At 41.7% G+C, this 16,375-nt stretch overlaps 1 protein-coding gene across 2 annotated transcripts in view; it reads right to left on the bottom strand.

Moving 5' to 3' along the window:
* LOC122873184 (collagen alpha-1(XI) chain-like) overlaps nt 1-16,375 on the bottom strand; it is a 47,235-nt gene continuing 30,860 nt past the window's right edge. For both annotated transcript variants that reach the window (XM_044189576.1, XM_044189575.1), the window contains exons 31-66: nt 16,281-16,334; nt 16,148-16,192; nt 14,658-14,711; nt 14,471-14,515; nt 14,331-14,384; nt 12,835-12,888; nt 12,632-12,685; nt 12,422-12,529; nt 12,217-12,306; nt 12,052-12,105; nt 11,619-11,726; nt 11,287-11,394; nt 11,138-11,191; nt 10,999-11,052; nt 10,022-10,129; nt 9,864-9,917; nt 9,711-9,764; nt 9,566-9,619; nt 9,404-9,457; nt 9,157-9,264; nt 8,309-8,362; nt 7,574-7,627; nt 7,394-7,447; nt 7,116-7,169; nt 6,924-7,031; nt 6,780-6,833; nt 6,467-6,520; nt 6,275-6,382; nt 5,252-5,305; nt 5,105-5,140; nt 4,947-5,000; nt 4,429-4,750; nt 4,080-4,192; nt 3,824-3,892; nt 1,027-1,260; nt 1-941 (exon numbers count right to left, since the gene is read on the bottom strand). In XM_044189576.1, the coding sequence (XP_044045511.1) occupies nt 795-941; nt 1,027-1,260; nt 3,824-3,892; nt 4,080-4,192; nt 4,429-4,750; nt 4,947-5,000; nt 5,105-5,140; nt 5,252-5,305; nt 6,275-6,382; nt 6,467-6,520; nt 6,780-6,833; nt 6,924-7,031; nt 7,116-7,169; nt 7,394-7,447; nt 7,574-7,627; nt 8,309-8,362; nt 9,157-9,264; nt 9,404-9,457; nt 9,566-9,619; nt 9,711-9,764; nt 9,864-9,917; nt 10,022-10,129; nt 10,999-11,052; nt 11,138-11,191; nt 11,287-11,394; nt 11,619-11,726; nt 12,052-12,105; nt 12,217-12,306; nt 12,422-12,529; nt 12,632-12,685; nt 12,835-12,888; nt 14,331-14,384; nt 14,471-14,515; nt 14,658-14,711; nt 16,148-16,192; nt 16,281-16,334 (2,937 nt within the window). In that variant the 3' untranslated portion in view covers nt 1-794. The remainder of the gene's footprint in view (nt 942-1,026; nt 1,261-3,823; nt 3,893-4,079; nt 4,193-4,428; nt 4,751-4,946; nt 5,001-5,104; nt 5,141-5,251; nt 5,306-6,274; nt 6,383-6,466; nt 6,521-6,779; nt 6,834-6,923; nt 7,032-7,115; nt 7,170-7,393; nt 7,448-7,573; nt 7,628-8,308; nt 8,363-9,156; nt 9,265-9,403; nt 9,458-9,565; nt 9,620-9,710; nt 9,765-9,863; nt 9,918-10,021; nt 10,130-10,998; nt 11,053-11,137; nt 11,192-11,286; nt 11,395-11,618; nt 11,727-12,051; nt 12,106-12,216; nt 12,307-12,421; nt 12,530-12,631; nt 12,686-12,834; nt 12,889-14,330; nt 14,385-14,470; nt 14,516-14,657; nt 14,712-16,147; nt 16,193-16,280; nt 16,335-16,375) is intronic.

Genomic DNA, 16,375 nt, shown 5'->3' with positions numbered 1-16,375 from the left:
TTAACTTAAATGTACATTATGTACTTTTATTAAAATATGTTACTCAGTCACTTCCCCACACAACTATGCATAGAAAGACCTTGAGGCAATCATGTACCACAGTTTTGTTTGTTATGTTGAAAAAATATAAAACACGGCTTCACAATATAAAAAAATGCACTGCCCCAGTTCCCTTTTACAAAGAAATGTACTCCGTAAGGAGCCACATAATAGCACCGTGATGAATTACACTCCAATATACATCACATAACAGATAATTATAACAAAATGACAACAACAAACAAATAAAAACTACAACAAATTGAGGTTTGATGATAACACAGAACATGGTGGGTGAATGTTGCTTGAAATATGGTGTTTTTGTATTTTTGAAGATGATTCACTGATAGTTATGTTTGGAGACTTATAATTAAGCATAGATGGGAGTGCATAGATCAATAAATGTATGAACAGACATGGATGAAACTGTGAGAGCACCACTCACTCCTTCAAAGAGGAATGAAAAAATGTGTTTAACTGAGGAAATGGTTGACAGTCAATAAATTTATGCTCTTGAAAACACAATATGTGAGACAGCTGTGAGAATATATGAGACTGTGTGAATTAAGGAGAGTCTGAGTGAATTTCTGTATAAAAGAATGAATGTTTAGATGAAGGAACACTGTAGGTAAATCAACTCATAAATATGTGGCACCAGGTAAGTCTTGAATGTAGTTTTCTCCCTGCATGTAAAAAGTGTCCATGGCTCTTTTTCCTATTAAATTACTCCTGTTGTAATCTCCCCCCCGGCTTGGTTAACCGTTGTAGCAGACCGGGCCAACTTGGAAACCAAATTTCTGGTTCCCCTTCCCAAAATCTGGCACAGACACGTCGATGATGGGGAGCGTGGTGGACAGCGGAGCATCAAATTCCAACACTGTCCTCTCTTGACCCGAGCGTGTCTGCAGCAGAGAAACACAATCGAACAACCGCAAAACAAATGTAGGTGTATGTGTTCACACTCATATGTATATCTGTGTTACTCACCTGACACCCGTCGTACAGTGCACTGATGTAATGTGTGTTCTCATGTGTCAGCTCCTCCCCGTTGCTGCCTCTGAAGCGCAGTGTGTGCTCGAGGCTGTAGGTGGTGGCATGCAGCCAGGCGGCAGAGTTGAGGCAGTGGTAGGTGAAGGTCTGCTTGGCTGTTGCGCTCAGCAGCTGCAAGAAGGTCAACTGGACCACGTGGACCGGAACACCGTCCGACCCGGAGTAGGAAAACTGGAGGAGAACACCAGAATCACACACACATAGACATATATAAAGTACACAGAATGGTAGTGTATACTGTAAATTGTGCACATTAAATCCTATACTTCCACCAAGGGCGGGAAAACAGATGGGATTATCACTACCAAATTTTATTATACTACACAGGCAACGTTTCGATTCTACCAGGTCTTCATCAAGCTAACATGACAAAGGAAAAGGTATATATATGGGTACAAAATTGATGACATCATCCCAACACCATGGTTAATCAATAAAGTGGCACAGCTTAGACAAACACCTGGGATGTACTGGTTTAGGGTCCAAGGGGTTTATGATGCTGACTGTGATTTTGACCCGATGGTGGTGCGTCATGAAACATCAGGGGATCGCCAAAGTTATTACAAGTTATCCTCTCTATTAAGCTGTATTGCTATTCTCCACCTGTCCACCAGATGCTCTTGGACTTTCCCCATAAATCCTGGTCACCTGACTCCCACATCCTCCTGTGCCTCATTCTCCAATCACCCTGTCAGTACATCTACCAGCCCCTTTCCCCCTGTCAAGTGCCAGATTGTCAATGTTGATTAATGCCTTTGCTTTCCAGCCAACTGAACCTGAATCTGTACCTGCCTGCACGCACCCTTTACCTGCCCTATTCTTGTTAACCTTGACTACTTCTGTTTGGACTTGCTACCTTTGCCTGTGAACTTTCTTTACCAATGAATCACTGAACTGTTCCTGCCTGCCCAGTTGTGACTACATTTGGGTCCTTTTCCTTGCTGCCTTGTGCACACCTGCTTGACAGGAACATGAACGAAAGCTATAATTCAGTGTGCAGATACTCCCAAATAAAGTCCACTCCTCATGAAAAAGGGCTTTTAAGTTGCTTTATCACTTTTGCAACACTTCTACAATGGTGGGTTATACAAGGTTCAATGCTAATTAGAAGTTTTTGTAAAACCCCCATTATAATGAACATGTTAATCATCACCGTCACTGTTTGTTAGTTTTGCTGTTAACCTCTGTTCCTCTTTGCTGATAGAATTTTCTTTTTAATGGCATATTTTCAAGATTGCAACCCCCCTTTTTTAATTTTTAAAAGTTTAAAAGTCCAGAATGGACCAGCACCTGTCTTCCTCCACACCACAGCAGTCCCTTTGCTGAAGCAACATATTTCTGATCTACTCCTTGCCAGGAGCTGTCTTCACATGCAGACTTTCATTAGTCTCCACTCATTAAATAACATGTTGCCTGTTCAGGTGCCAGCCCTTTGTTTTGTTTTACTTGCCATGATAAGTAGTAGTTTTTACTGTGGAAATTTTTGCCCCTCACCTAACAAGCACTTACTGTAACACTTCTTTCTCTTTTGCACTGCAGCGACAAGGACGAGAACTCTCACCGATTCCCAATCTTTGAACAGCCAGTTTTGTTTATGGGAATGCATGACCAGGCTAGATGCATACGGCTGAGGGTCAAACCTCCGGTCTCTCCTTTCCCATTAATGCAGCCCTTGTCATTTATCATTACAGTAAGCAAGATTGGGAAAGTATGACTTTCACCAAATGGAAATGTGCATTAGAAAATTAGCTGAAGCTTGTTAGTCAATCAGAAGACTTTTCTTCCTGTAGCAGCTAATTTTTGTTCTTACGGAGTACTGAAGTAGCATATCACATGGTTAAGCAACGTTTGAGTCAAAAAACAATATAAATGCAGTTGCAAGGACAATACTTTTCAATTATAATTATAGCTATTCTAATTATCTAATAACTCCCCCTGCTCTTTCATTCGTTTCTATCTGCAGGATGTCTCTCATTTTCTATGGTGATTGTTATTTGGGGTGCTTTAACTGCGCTCTCCATCATGCCTCTGGGCGATGGAGAGCTGTTGTCACTCCTACTCTGCTCCATGCTGGACTGTTACAGTGCATTACCACCACCTCTGTTTCTCACAGCAGCAGGTTTTATGTTGTTTTACAGTTTCATTCCCTCATGATGAATATCAGGTATTGTACTGTCTGTGCCACCTGTGCACATATGATACTGTGATGTGCTATTGCTTCGCCTGGCTACAATCACTGCTGCCATGATCACTGGAAAATCTGGGCGTGACACCCCTTATAAATGCGCTTCAGTTACCTCCAACTCTCTGAAGATGCAAATAATGTAACTTGCAATAAGGCTCATTTGCATAGAAAGGGGCCAATTTTGCGCTAAATGTATGCATTTTACCTAATATACATACCTGCAAATAGCACCGGAGCACAGACGCTATTTGCCTGGCAGCACAGTTAGGTGTGCAGTTCACCGTTTGCGGGAGCTTTGAGAATTATACGGTTTCTGTTTGACGTATCTATACAGGTTTAGTGGCCGCAAAAGCCGCGCAGTCCTTTTGTGAATTCGCCTTAGAGTGTTGTAGCTGACAAATTATGCTACTTAGCATAAAAGTACATATGTCCCACATTTGCAGCAGTGTTTATAATTAAACTATTTCACATTTGAAGTCATTTTCCATGAAATGTTGTACAAAAACACACTGTCATACATTGATAGCATGAAAAATCATCACGCTATACCTGTTTTCCTTTCCTGAATTTACTGTACCAGGTGCCAGGCTTTTCCCCTTTCCAGGCTGCTAACTTCACCTGATAGCAAAAAAACAAAAATATCAGCTTCAAGTTCACTAAATCAACACACAGATTGATTAAATAATGTTCAATCTGTTTCTGAGAAGTCATTCAGCTTGTTAGATTTGAACAGTTTATCAAATGCTCAAAAAAATTAAAGTGTAAGTGTGTGTGTGTGTGTGTGTGTTTCTGCATGAAAACTAACCGACTGGAACTTCTTGTCAGGGTACAGACATGTTTCTCCCTGTGCAGTGAAGTTACAAAACACCTTGAAGGAGTCTCTATGGCAACCCTGGTTTGGATCTATCCAGTACTCACCTGGAGAGAGAGAAAAAGGGAGAGGAGGTCAGAGGGGTCAAAAGAACACAAGGCTCATATCACTGTCAACAACAAAAACACCAAACAGAGAAAAATCACACATATACAGATGATATTAGATGGGGAAGCAGACACATGGACAGCTAGGAAGAAAGACAGGCAGATAAAATGAGTCTAGACTTGCAGGCAGACAGCTGTGATAAACAAATGGTCAGAGACGCAAACTGATAAAATACCATTGGGGAGCTCTGGGTGGAGAAGCCAGAGCTCCTTGCAGGTGCGGGCGGGGCTGTGGTACGTCCCTCGTGGGTTACGCAGACCCTCCACCTCTACTTTCATAGAGGACAGAGACGCAAACACTTCCTCCATGCCCTTGCCCTCCTCCTTCATCCAACCGTCCTGCTCCGCCTGGTCCCCCTGCATCCATTCCTCCTCTCTTCCATCTATCGCCTCTTCGTCCTCCTCCTCCTCTTCAAGTATAGCACCATCCACCAAGGTGTGGGTTCTCCTTCTCCGTCCTCGCTCTGACAGAGGGGACATCCCAGCTGCTGGCAATCCCTGAGGAGAGAATAGGAGAGGAGAGGTGAAAGGAAAGAAACAGGTGGGGAGGAGAGAAGATCAGAGCAGGCAGATCAAGGTGGTGGAATAGGTGAGGAAGGAGCACAGGAAACAGAGATGACGTTTTTACTGTTAATTGTAAGTTAATGAGAGTTGTATGGTTGTTGGATGTACTAAATCTGTAAGCAGAACTTACTGGTGGTCCCGGAGGTCCTGCAGGTCCAGTGTCTCCTCTGGGACCAATTGGACCCTAAATGCACATAGAGCAAAGGGATCAATTTAGGGTGGTAGTGAGGCTCCAACATGATAGTACTGACTAATTCAATCCAATGAAACAATGAGAATCACAGTTACCTGGTTTCCTTTTGAGCCCTTTGGACCAATAGCACCCTGTGCGAGAGGTAAAGAGTTAAAGACAAGAACAATGTCCCAGTATTCCCAATGCTAACAAGGATGATGTATGTTTTTGCATGTACGGTCAGGATTATCTTGTATACTCACAGACAGACCCGTGGGGCCAAGGGGACCGTGGGGACCTGGTGGACCAAGTGGACCCTGACATTATATACAAAAGAAACAAAACTGTCAGATAAAGAAAACAAGTAGATCTGCTGGAGGTAACTACTACAAATGTATTGCTGTTTTTGATCTTTTCATGGGATGTGATGATAATTAGAAAAATATAGAATACATCGTCAGCTTTAAAGATGAACCTTGTGGGGGTCCCCATAAAATAAAATCTACTAGCGGCCTCTACCAACCCACTTTCCAGCAATCAGTGTCCACTCTGCACATTGTGCATGTACCTGAAACAAAGTTAACATTTTGTATCTGAAGCCTTTAATGGTATGAGACTATGGTAGAATAATGTATAAATCCTCAGACAACATTCAGTTGCCTTATGGTGGAAACTGTGTCAAACTGACATGCTTGTTTTTGTTAACTTGATTAAAAGTGTCTTTAAAAGTGTCTCCTGAAAAGTTTTGACAATGTCTCAGCTGTTTTATGTTAGCTAAACCACGCTGGTCAGGTTAGCCCAGTGGACTGTAGTCAGAGCTGGAAGAGAAAGTATGTGTAGACAATGTTCAACCCAAAGAAGATAACATTATGTCTGGAAACAGCTACATGATACAGAACGTGCTAACTATTAGGTTATATGACTTTGTAATTAAACTGGAGCAATACAGATCCATTGCCTTTTATTTTATTAACTTACTGACCATATGCAAATGTTTGAGTGCCTTGATTTTTACAGGTAGAATTATGGCTCTTAAACCAATTTAGTGTTAATGTGTTTATTTACATTAATGTAATTAAAGAAACGATATTTAAAGTGTTTCCTCATCTACCAAAAATGTATTGAACCATGAGTATAAAACCACGGTTTGTCTCAAACTGAATTTTGCATAGTTACACACCTAACATAATGGCGGTTAACACAAGGCAAACCTGCGGACAGGTTGCCTACTTTGCCTGGTTGGTAATACAAGCTTGTGCGTATGTGTTTGTGTATATTTTCAGCACCTCATCTCCTTTTGGACCTGGTAGTCCCTGGTTTCCTGGCAGTCCTCTGTCGCCCTTTTCTCCAATGTCTCCTGGTGGTCCTATCAGACCTATTAGACCACCATGACCCTGCACAGATGTCACATATTAGCTCAAGGTCAAAGTCAGGTCAAGGTCAGAGTGAATGTTTTTGTTTGTACAGTACGCACGCACCTTGTCTCCCTTCTTGCCATGGTCTCCCTTTAGTCCTGGTAATCCTGGTGGACCCTGAGAAGATGAAGTTATGATGACGTCAAACACAAGTTGAAATGTAGCAAGTACATATAAAAACTCATTCATTTACCGCTCTGACAGAGAAAATATCTGATGGTAAAGGGTCATCCTGCTATAATATATACTCTATTTTAACAGCTAAGGATGTGAAATCAGTGTGTTTTCATCATTATGTCCATCTGTCAATAAAATATTTTTCTTTCTAATAGTATTTTTTTCTCCATTATGTTCTTGATTTGATAAGTCATCGTACCATGGGACCTGGGGGTCCTGTCTGGCCAGGTGGTCCATTTAAACCCTGCTCACCCTGAGAGAAAGACACACAGACAGAAATAAATGAACCTCCATCTTTTTAATGCTTCACTTCCACTGCTTCATTCTTCACTCTCTGACTTACTGCAGGGCCGGGGATCCCTCGTAAACCTTGAGGCCCAGGCTTCCCAGGGTGACCCTGGGCACCTATGGGCCCGGTCTTCCCTATGGGACCCTCCAAACCGGGAGCACCCTGAAACGGACAGAGAGTAGGGTGACCTCCAGAAGCTGTGAGCATTCAGATGTTAATAATCAAAGAGTTGTTTCTAACGCTCACCTTCGCTCCTTTCAGGCCTGCCTTTCCTTCCTTCCCCGGTTTTCCCAAGTGGCCCTGAAGAACAGCATTTTAAAACATTTTAACCTGAATCTGTCATACAGATGCATTGATGCACACACACACACACACACACACACACCCTCATACCCTCAACCTCATCCTAACAGGGGAAGAGGGTTTAATCTTTTACTTAATCAAACAGAGGATAGAAAATGAGGATTCTGAGTGCATCAGAGGTGCCTGCAGGCACTGACACATGAACACAGAAACACACAAACCCTTCGCCCAGGAGGTCCAGATGGTCCAGGTTCCCCTGCTGCTCCTGGTGGTCCCTGAGCAATATAAAGAAACTATTATATGGCCAGTCATTGCATTGTATGATGACAGCATGTTTCATGTTTATGAATTAAAGAATGTCATGGACATCATTGTGTATGATGGAGAAGGGAGGAGCTCACAGAGTTCCCAGGGTCTCCTGTGTCTCCTTTAGACCCGGGCAGACCATCCACACCCTGATGAGGAAAGAGAAATAGTGGGCAGAGGAAAACTATACTTCTTTTGCACCAGAAAATAAAGATGTATTTATGGCAACATGAAAACCTGAATTTATAGTGACATATTAAAGAAGACTAATAAAACAGAGAGGCAGATGATTGGTTGATTGACTGGTTTATGATCAATGTGATTCAATATACAAAAAAAAACAACAGACAACAAAAACAAATCAGGATTCTTACACTACACTTCACGCTGTACATGGGGAATTGAAATGCAAAATAATATTTCTACCTCAGTTGCCAGATGTAAATGTATAAGTTCTTTAATGAGCACATGAAATTATGTTTAATGTACGATTATGTGTATTGATCTTTGATTTTAATGTAATTTCAAAGTTTGGCATATTCCATATTTCCTCCTACCATTGTTCCGTAAACATCTTTAATACCTTTAGTTTGACTGTATTTCTGTTGCACAGCACAGGAACTGTTGCAAGTCAGATAGACAGTATTTACAGTGAAATCATTAAAACCAAGGAAAATCATGTGTTTTATCCCAGAAAGATATTTTTGGTCTGCCTTTGTTCTGGCAGTTGGACAAGATGTTTCCATACCTGCCAAAAGAATTTGAATTAAAGTTTATGAAGAAGAAGAAGAAGGGAAAGAGGAAGATAAATAGAAAGAGCAGGCACTCACATTGGGTCCAGCCTCTCCCTGCTGTCCAAGGTCTCCAGTGAGACCTATAGGACCCTGAGGAGAGATACAGAGCTTGTATAGTATTATATTGTATAGCATAGAGTAGTTGGCTATAAATGTGTTGTGAATCATGTACTACCCTACAAAGACTTAGAACAGTAACTTCAGAAGCAGTGAAGTTTGACAGTTAGAAAGGTTGTAATGCCTTCATTTTATGCCTTTTTAGGCTGATTATTTTCCCCCAAAAAATTATTGCCATAGAGCCTACATAATACCTAAAAATGCAGATACTGCACTCTGCCTTTGGATAATGTTCATAGAATTTAAGAGGAAATGGCAGTATTTAACAACAAAATGTGTTCTTTCAGCTTTCCATTTTTACTACTTTATTTCAGAAAAATAAACTTACCAAGATGTGAGTTAATCAAAATGAATATTTTTCTTTTACAGATAACAGCTAGGGAAAAATTTAGATTTAGTTTAAAAATCTCAATTTAGTTTTAGCTTTAGCTGAGGCTAGCAGATATTGTTATAGCTTTCTTTCTTTAGCTGTTTAGTTGACTATCTCTCTGTGGTAGAGAGAGCAGTAAGTGCAACAGCAGCTTCTAGAGTCCAAAGATTACCAAAGCCAGAGTGCAGTAACTGCAGCCTGGGCAGCAACACAAAGCCAGCATTTCTAGGGCAGTGTACAATAAAGTATGTTATAGTACAAGAAAAACTGTATTAAAGTGTATTGTCTAGTATAATGTAGGTTCAAAGTGTATTACAGTGCTTTGTTTTGCATTGTATTGTACAGTATACAGCAATACAGTATTTAAGAGTGGAGTTTTGGTATGATTGTTTCTCACAGCATTGCCCTTGGCTCCATCCTCCCCTGTGGGGCCCCTGGCTCCTGGAGGACCAGCTGCTCCTGAAGAGCCCGTATCTCCCTTCTCCCCCTGGTCTCCTTTTCCTCCCTAAAGTAGCAAAGGAGCAGAGTGAGCGATTAAGAGGGCTGGGGCAGAGGAGAAGAGCAAGAAGCTTAAAAGCTGAAGATGGTGGGAGCAAATTTGAAAACGTCTTTGATCGAGATGTGCCCCCCTCAAACAAACTCACTAGTCTTCCTGGAACACCAACTGAACCAGGGTCACCTGCCTCGCCATCCTCCCCCTTAGAGAAAAATAAACTATGTGTAAGAAATCCAGGAAGAGACCATTTGTTTGAGAAGGAACATTGTCATACAATACGTATGAACAATGTTACTGTCAATTTCTTTACCTTCTCTCCAACAACACCTGGCTGTCCTACCATCCCGAGTCGACCAGTCGGACCCTTCACAACACAGAGGAGACCACAGTATTCCTTCAGAATTCAAAACAAGTGCTTGACTAAATAAGGATGCAGAAATATTACTGAGGCTTACCTGTCCCCCAACAGGTCCTTGAGGACCATTGGGACCTTGTTGACCAGGTGGACCCTATTGTGAGAGAAATAACATCAGTTTATTGATTTGTGTAAATGAAGGAAAAATGTGATGTAAATAAGGGAGAGATGTTTAAACAGGATAGAAGCTCACCATTAGTCCCACATGTCCACTCTCACCCTTCTCTCCTGGTAGGCCGGGCATGCCCTTGAAAAACACACACGGGATTAGAGGATTAAAGTGAAGAGCTCCAAGTTTACTCCAAGATATCACTTCAATGATCTGCACCGTGACTGCTGTACAAATCTCACCTGTAATCCTATTGGTCCTTTAGAGCCCTTGAAGCCGCGGAGTCCCTCATCTCCTTTTGGACCGTACATGCCCTGCTGGCCCCGGGGACCCAGCAGTCCATCTACACCCTGGTACACAGAGGAGAGTGAAGAGGGAATGTCTTTATGACTTTCAAATGATGATGAATGTTTTTATAGGTTGGACATTTTTAGTGAGGTCACTGCTTAAAACAATGGTTCAACATTTTGGGAAATACATTTATTTGCTTTCTTGCTGAGAGTTACATGAGAAGATTGATACCACTCTCATGTCTGTACAGCAAAAATTAAACTACAGCCAGCAGCTGGTTAGCTGAACTGGAAAGACTGGAAACAGGGGAAAACAGCTAGCCCGGGTCTGTCCAACGGTAACAAAATGCACCCAAGAGCCTCTAAAGATCACTAATTATCACGTTATACTATACCTTGTTTGTTAAATCCGTACAAAAACCTAAATGTAAAAATGACAAGTTGTGGTTCTATGGGGGGTTATGTGGGGGCCTATTTCTTGGCCAGGTGTAGTGACTTGACAGAGTCTCTGCCGGTTACCTGGCTACCACATCGTGACATATACCCCCCTAAAACCACAAAGTGTAGTTTTTACACTCTGGTTTTTGTTCGGCTTAAGCAACCAAGATACAACGTGTCAATAAGTGGGCTTTCCAGGTGTCTGTCTCCTGGCTGCATGAGAGAGATATCGATTCTCTCTTCTAACTCTCGGCAAGAAAGCAAATAACCACCGTTCCTAAAACGATTAATACATTATGAGTACTCTAATCCTCCTGACCTAAGATAAACATTCAAACCAGAGTTACAAAAGCCAGAGACAGTGAGACAGCATCTAACCAGGTTTTCTCGACATATTAAATTTTAACTTGTGGGACTTTTGGGATTCACAAGTGCAATCTTTAGGTTTTCAAGACAAGATAAACAGAATACAAAGAGAAGAACAGACTCACCGGAAGTCCTGGCTGACCAATTACGCCTTGAGTGCCAGTGGGGCCTGGGGGGCCCTGTGGAGAGCGAGAGAGACACATTCAGACATGATCAGATCTACTCTGGTTAAGGAGTACAGTCCATGTTGAGCTCCAAACTTACTGATTCCCCTTTGTCTCCTTTGCTGCCTTTCTGCCCGGGTTCTCCCTGCTCTCCCTGTGGACACACACACACACACACACACACACACAATTTATTGCCATAGTACAAACACACACTCTCTCTCTGCCTCTCAGACGCACACAGTTTACCTTATCCCCGTCGTCTCCTGGAGGTCCTGCAGGGCCTGTAGCCCCAGGCATCCCTACAGGTCCCTGATCTCCATCCTGACCTGCTGGTCCAATTGGACCCTTCTCTCCCTGGAACACAAACACATTCAACACGTGTTATTCTGCATACTAGCTAAATACACAAACAGAGACATTAAAAAACAACTGATTGTTTTAACTTTGTTTGCTAAAAGTATAAAAGAGCGTCAATGAATTGCAGCGAAATTGAAAATGAATGAAGTCTAAAGGGAAGACATAACAAAAGAACCACTAAATACATCAACGTAGGAAAAAAACGAGTTAGATGTAATTACAGGCTCGCCCTTCTCTCCCATTGGTCCAGGTCCTCCAATTGATCCGGCGCGACCAGGCTGTCCAATTGCACCAGCTGGTCCTGGAGGGCCCCTCTCACCTGTCGACCCCTACAGACAGAAAATGATGGTCCTTGAACTACTTAGCAATAAAAAGTACTGAGGCAATGAAGACCCAATATGGATGCATAAAAACTACTGGAATCATAATGGTGTTTGATACTGGTTTCAATTATAAGGCATCACAAAATAGCTAAAATTTCAATTTTATGTGAATTTGTTCAGTGAAAGTCAGCTGATCATGGTCTCATTGGACTTGATACAAAATGTGTAAAATATTCCAGTGAAAACATATGCAACTGAAGAAATATGCTTTCATTTCACAAATAGATAACAGATTTAGAGAGCATCCTGAACATGAACTCTAGTAACTCACTATGGCTCCTGGGGATCCAGTAGGTCCTGATCCTCCTTTCAGACCAGGAGGTCCCTGTAAAGATCACACATAATTTGCACTACATACCTTATATCATTTATAATATTAAGAAATCAAGCAATTAGTATGTAGTATGGTGTATATGTATTTGTGTGTGTGTGTTACCATAATTCCAGGAGCTCCTCTGCTCCCCCTGAACCCTTTCAGTCCAGTAGGACCACTCTTCCCAGCTGTCCCAGGTAAACCTGGATCACCCTGAGAAGCAAAAAAACAAACAAAAACAAACAACACTGTACAATCGAAACACAAATGATGACTCTATGAGATGATGATGATCAGTGTTTATGTGTGAGTGACTGTGTGGACCCACCTTTCCACCTTCCTTCCCAGCAGCCCCAGGTAAACCATGCTCTCCAGGTACACCTGGTGCCCCTGGGTGACCACGGTCCCCTGTTGGACCGGGTTCACCCGATTTGCCCTGAAGCACACATAAGTGATTTGGTCAATTACACGATACAGACATGAAGCACAAGTCAGGAGAAATATTACATAAGAGAGCGATTCACATTGTTGAGCTCACCTGTGGCCCCACAACACCTGAGGGTCCTGGAGGTCCCGTTTTCCCTTGGAACCCCTGCAGTCACAGAAAAAGATGGGTAGAAAACATATTCTGGCGTGTGTTTGTTTGTTTTGTGTGTGTGTGTGATCAAGACCATTTCTCAAAGAAAAAGTGCAGCATCTGATGACCTTTTACGAACTCTTACGAAATTTTAACTCACTCACCGGCTCTCCTCTTTGACCTGGGTGACCTGGAAGTCCGTCCTTCCCAGCAGGACCCTACACACACATACATATGCCAGACACATATGCCAAGGCGAGAAATTAATGGGAGCTCAGGATAAAAACTGGCCTCCAAAGTTCTTGTTATGTTAAAGATTAGGGACAAAAAATGGTCTGAATAGTCAGGAGTACCTTTTTTACATTTCACCCTGCAAGCATTTTATTCATTGAGCTGTCAAATATTCAAATATGACTGCGGGAACTGTAGGTGATTCATAGCAGCATAAAAAGATTTTATCAGAAAAAGTATGACGCCTGAAGCAGTGTGAAATATTGGCACCATGCAGCCTGCACCACAAAAAATACCACTGCCATCCAAGACACAATATAAAATAAAACTAATTTCTTTTTCAAAATGGCAATCCCTGACACTCCACCTTTTAAACATTGGGTCAGAGACCTGTGAACTTCTCTTGGACTGGAAAAATAAGATACTCACCTAGCGGTCAAACTCATCTGTTAGCTAAGGTTTTGGACCTTTACAAAATGTAGTTTTGGAAGATTGTGTTTTTACTGTGAATGTCATAGTTTGGGGTTTTGTCCTGTTTCCTGTCTTATTTTGTAGTGTTCTCCTCTCCTCGTGTGTCTTTGGATTTATGTCTGCCTGCTTGTTACCTGTTTGTCACCTACCTGCTTGTCGACCAGCCTGCCTGTCTGCCTTCCTGTATCTGCCAGTAAGGTCTTAAATAAACCACTCAAGTCATCGTTTTGCTTCCTCTGTGTGTGTTTGGGTCCAACCCCTCGTTTCCCCTGAGTTCCCTACTTGGCAACACGATAGTGAAGGCTTGTAGATGGCTTGTGCTTGTTATTTTTTCTGTATATAACTTTGAGATTTTAGGCTAACCTGGATTTGGTTTGTTGTTTTGTTCCTATCTTAACGAAAAATGAATGAAGAATTTAAAAAAAATTTTAACTGAAAAAAGAGCAACGGAAAATGGATGAGCTGGTGAAAAGGGTCCCCAGTCCTCTGTATAGTGCAGCAGAGATTTTAGCAGTGGGAAAGAAGTATACCTATTTACCTGAGAATCTATCCTTAGCTGTACAATATTATAAGTTTTTATTTGTGCTATGCAAATGTACCATTATATATTTGTCTCAAGATAACAATTGGGTTGAGTGGAGTCACTGGTGTCCCCATGTTCGGGGGGGGGTGCTGCAAAAGTGCTCTCTAGGGTGCTCTTCCAGGGGAGATAATGTGATGCAGTACCATATGGGCTGCTGTTTCACCATAAATGCATCACAACTTTCTTTGCACTGGTGCCCCTTTATTTTTTTTCACCCCTAACCCTCAGACAGCTTGAGTCCACCACGGTGTGGAGTGGTGGAGTTAATCTTAATTCCTGACACACACAATTACAAATGATGAACAATTATGAATAATGTATCAATTCTAAATTTGTGTTTGTGTGTGTGTGAATGTGTGTTTTGCCACAACTCACACTTGATCCTTTAGGTCCTGGCTCTCCATTCCTTCCTTGTGGCCCTTGAGGTCCCTAAAAAAACATCACCACCAAATATAACAGGTGATTAATCAACTGATCAATCAGTTAATAACATATATTAACAGTGTTTTTTTTACCCTCTCTCCAGAAGCTCCTGGGGGCCCATCATGTCCTGAGGAACCCTGTGAAAATGTAAGAGGGAAGAAGAACATGGAGGAAGTGATGGATAGAAGCTGGTGAAGCACAGCTAACAGTGTAAGTGAATTCACCCATCAACAATGACTGGTGGGGTGTTACTATTGGCTGAGAGGAGAGTCAGCTGACCTTTTCTCCTGATTTCCCTGTAGGCCCTCTTGCCCCTCTGGCACCTCGTACACCCTGCCGTAGAAGAAACATGTGTGAGACCAAACCCAGAGTAGCCATGAACTACTGACCTGAGACAGAAGGTGTGGTTCAAATCAATCTCCAGCTAAGTAGGTAGTGACTCACTATACAGTGAACTTTCAGGGACTTATCAGGTTACTGGTTCAGTGAACAGTGAACACAGGGATGACTCAGAGATCTGCAACATTGTGATTTTAATGTATCATAACAATGATGAATGCTAACACCAACAACATATCTCAGCTATATTGTGAAAAATATAAATTGTTCAAACTTTTAAGTTAATATGGCAAACCTGTTAGCAGACAGTTGCCTATTTACACATCAGACACACACATTAGTATTCATTTGGAGTCTTGTTTCTGGCTACCTGACAAATGTATGTCCAACATTCACCTTATTCAATCTCCACCAACTCCTGAGGGAAACATCTGTCTCTTTATGCTGCACTATGTTCACCAGCTAGTCACTAACTGAATCTATTTGCCGTATGGTGCTGAGCAGGTAGTGTACAGTGGGTTTTTAGAGCTTTTTCACTGAAAAAAGCTGCCTGCTGTGACCAAAAACAATGCTATGAGAGCGGTGAGAGTTAACCAAAACAGTATAGTTGCAGGCTGGAAAACCAAAACAATGAGAGGAAAGATGCTAAAAAAAACAACAACTAAAAAACCCCAACTCAGTAAAGTTAAATGGAACTGCAGCGTCAGGTGCTAATTATCTGTGTGTTTGTCATTATGGCAACCTTGAGCCATTGTTATTATAAAATCATTAATTATAGCTGCTTAAATGTAACACTCACAGTACTTACATTTGTAGGTGTAGTGAAGCATAAATGTAGTGATGTTACTCCATATTCTCCAAGTATGTTCATAACTAATCAAAATGGGTATCTACTGCTGTACTGAATAGTCAATTTGAACACTGTCATTTTAACCAAGATAAAGTAAAATGACAATTTGACAAAATGACAACATACAATAACCCATAAGTCTTTAGTGCAATGCCAAAGCCTCATGGAAGCTGCAGTTGAATGCTAATAAAACAATCATTTAATCTTTGTTAAAATTACAAGGTGCTTTAATTTTACTTGCCAGTGCATTATTAATGCAATGTAGCTCACAATATGGAAAAGAAAAATGTTTCAGCCTTTCTGAAATACCAATTAAAGTGACCATTTACAAGAAAACCCTTGAATTACAAAAGCTAATGGAAGAGAGGACAGCTGGGAGAGGGGGACAGGACTTCAGCCCTGCATTCCTAGTCACCTGACTTACCTGGTTTGAAGTGCATTCTGGAAATTTTCTAGGGAGCTGCACTTGATTTGCTTGCAGTACAATAATTTTGGCATGTGGGTTGCTTTTTCGAAAATATCTCACTTGTGCAATTCATTACTTACTGAACTAATGAATGTTTTGAGACACAGCACTCACATTTGGACCCCTCTGGCCTGCGCCTCCTGGTTGTCCTGCAGGACCCTGGGTAATACCACAAAAGACAGGACATTAATGGAAAAAGTCTGATTTCCTGACATAATATCGTTTAGATTTTCAACCCTCTACTTACTTTCTTCCCTTTCTCTCCTGCGCCTCCCAGTGCACCAGGAAATCCATCAGAACCCTGGGGAGGAGGAAGATACATGCATTCATTTTGTATAAATG

Source organism: Siniperca chuatsi, linkage group LG3 (genome assembly GCF_020085105.1).
Source record: "Siniperca chuatsi isolate FFG_IHB_CAS linkage group LG3, ASM2008510v1, whole genome shotgun sequence".
Classification (NCBI taxonomy): Eukaryota; Metazoa; Chordata; class Actinopteri; order Centrarchiformes; family Sinipercidae; genus Siniperca; species Siniperca chuatsi.
Note: the sequence above shows the minus strand (reverse complement) of the source record. Positions and strands in the feature narration are given on the sequence as shown.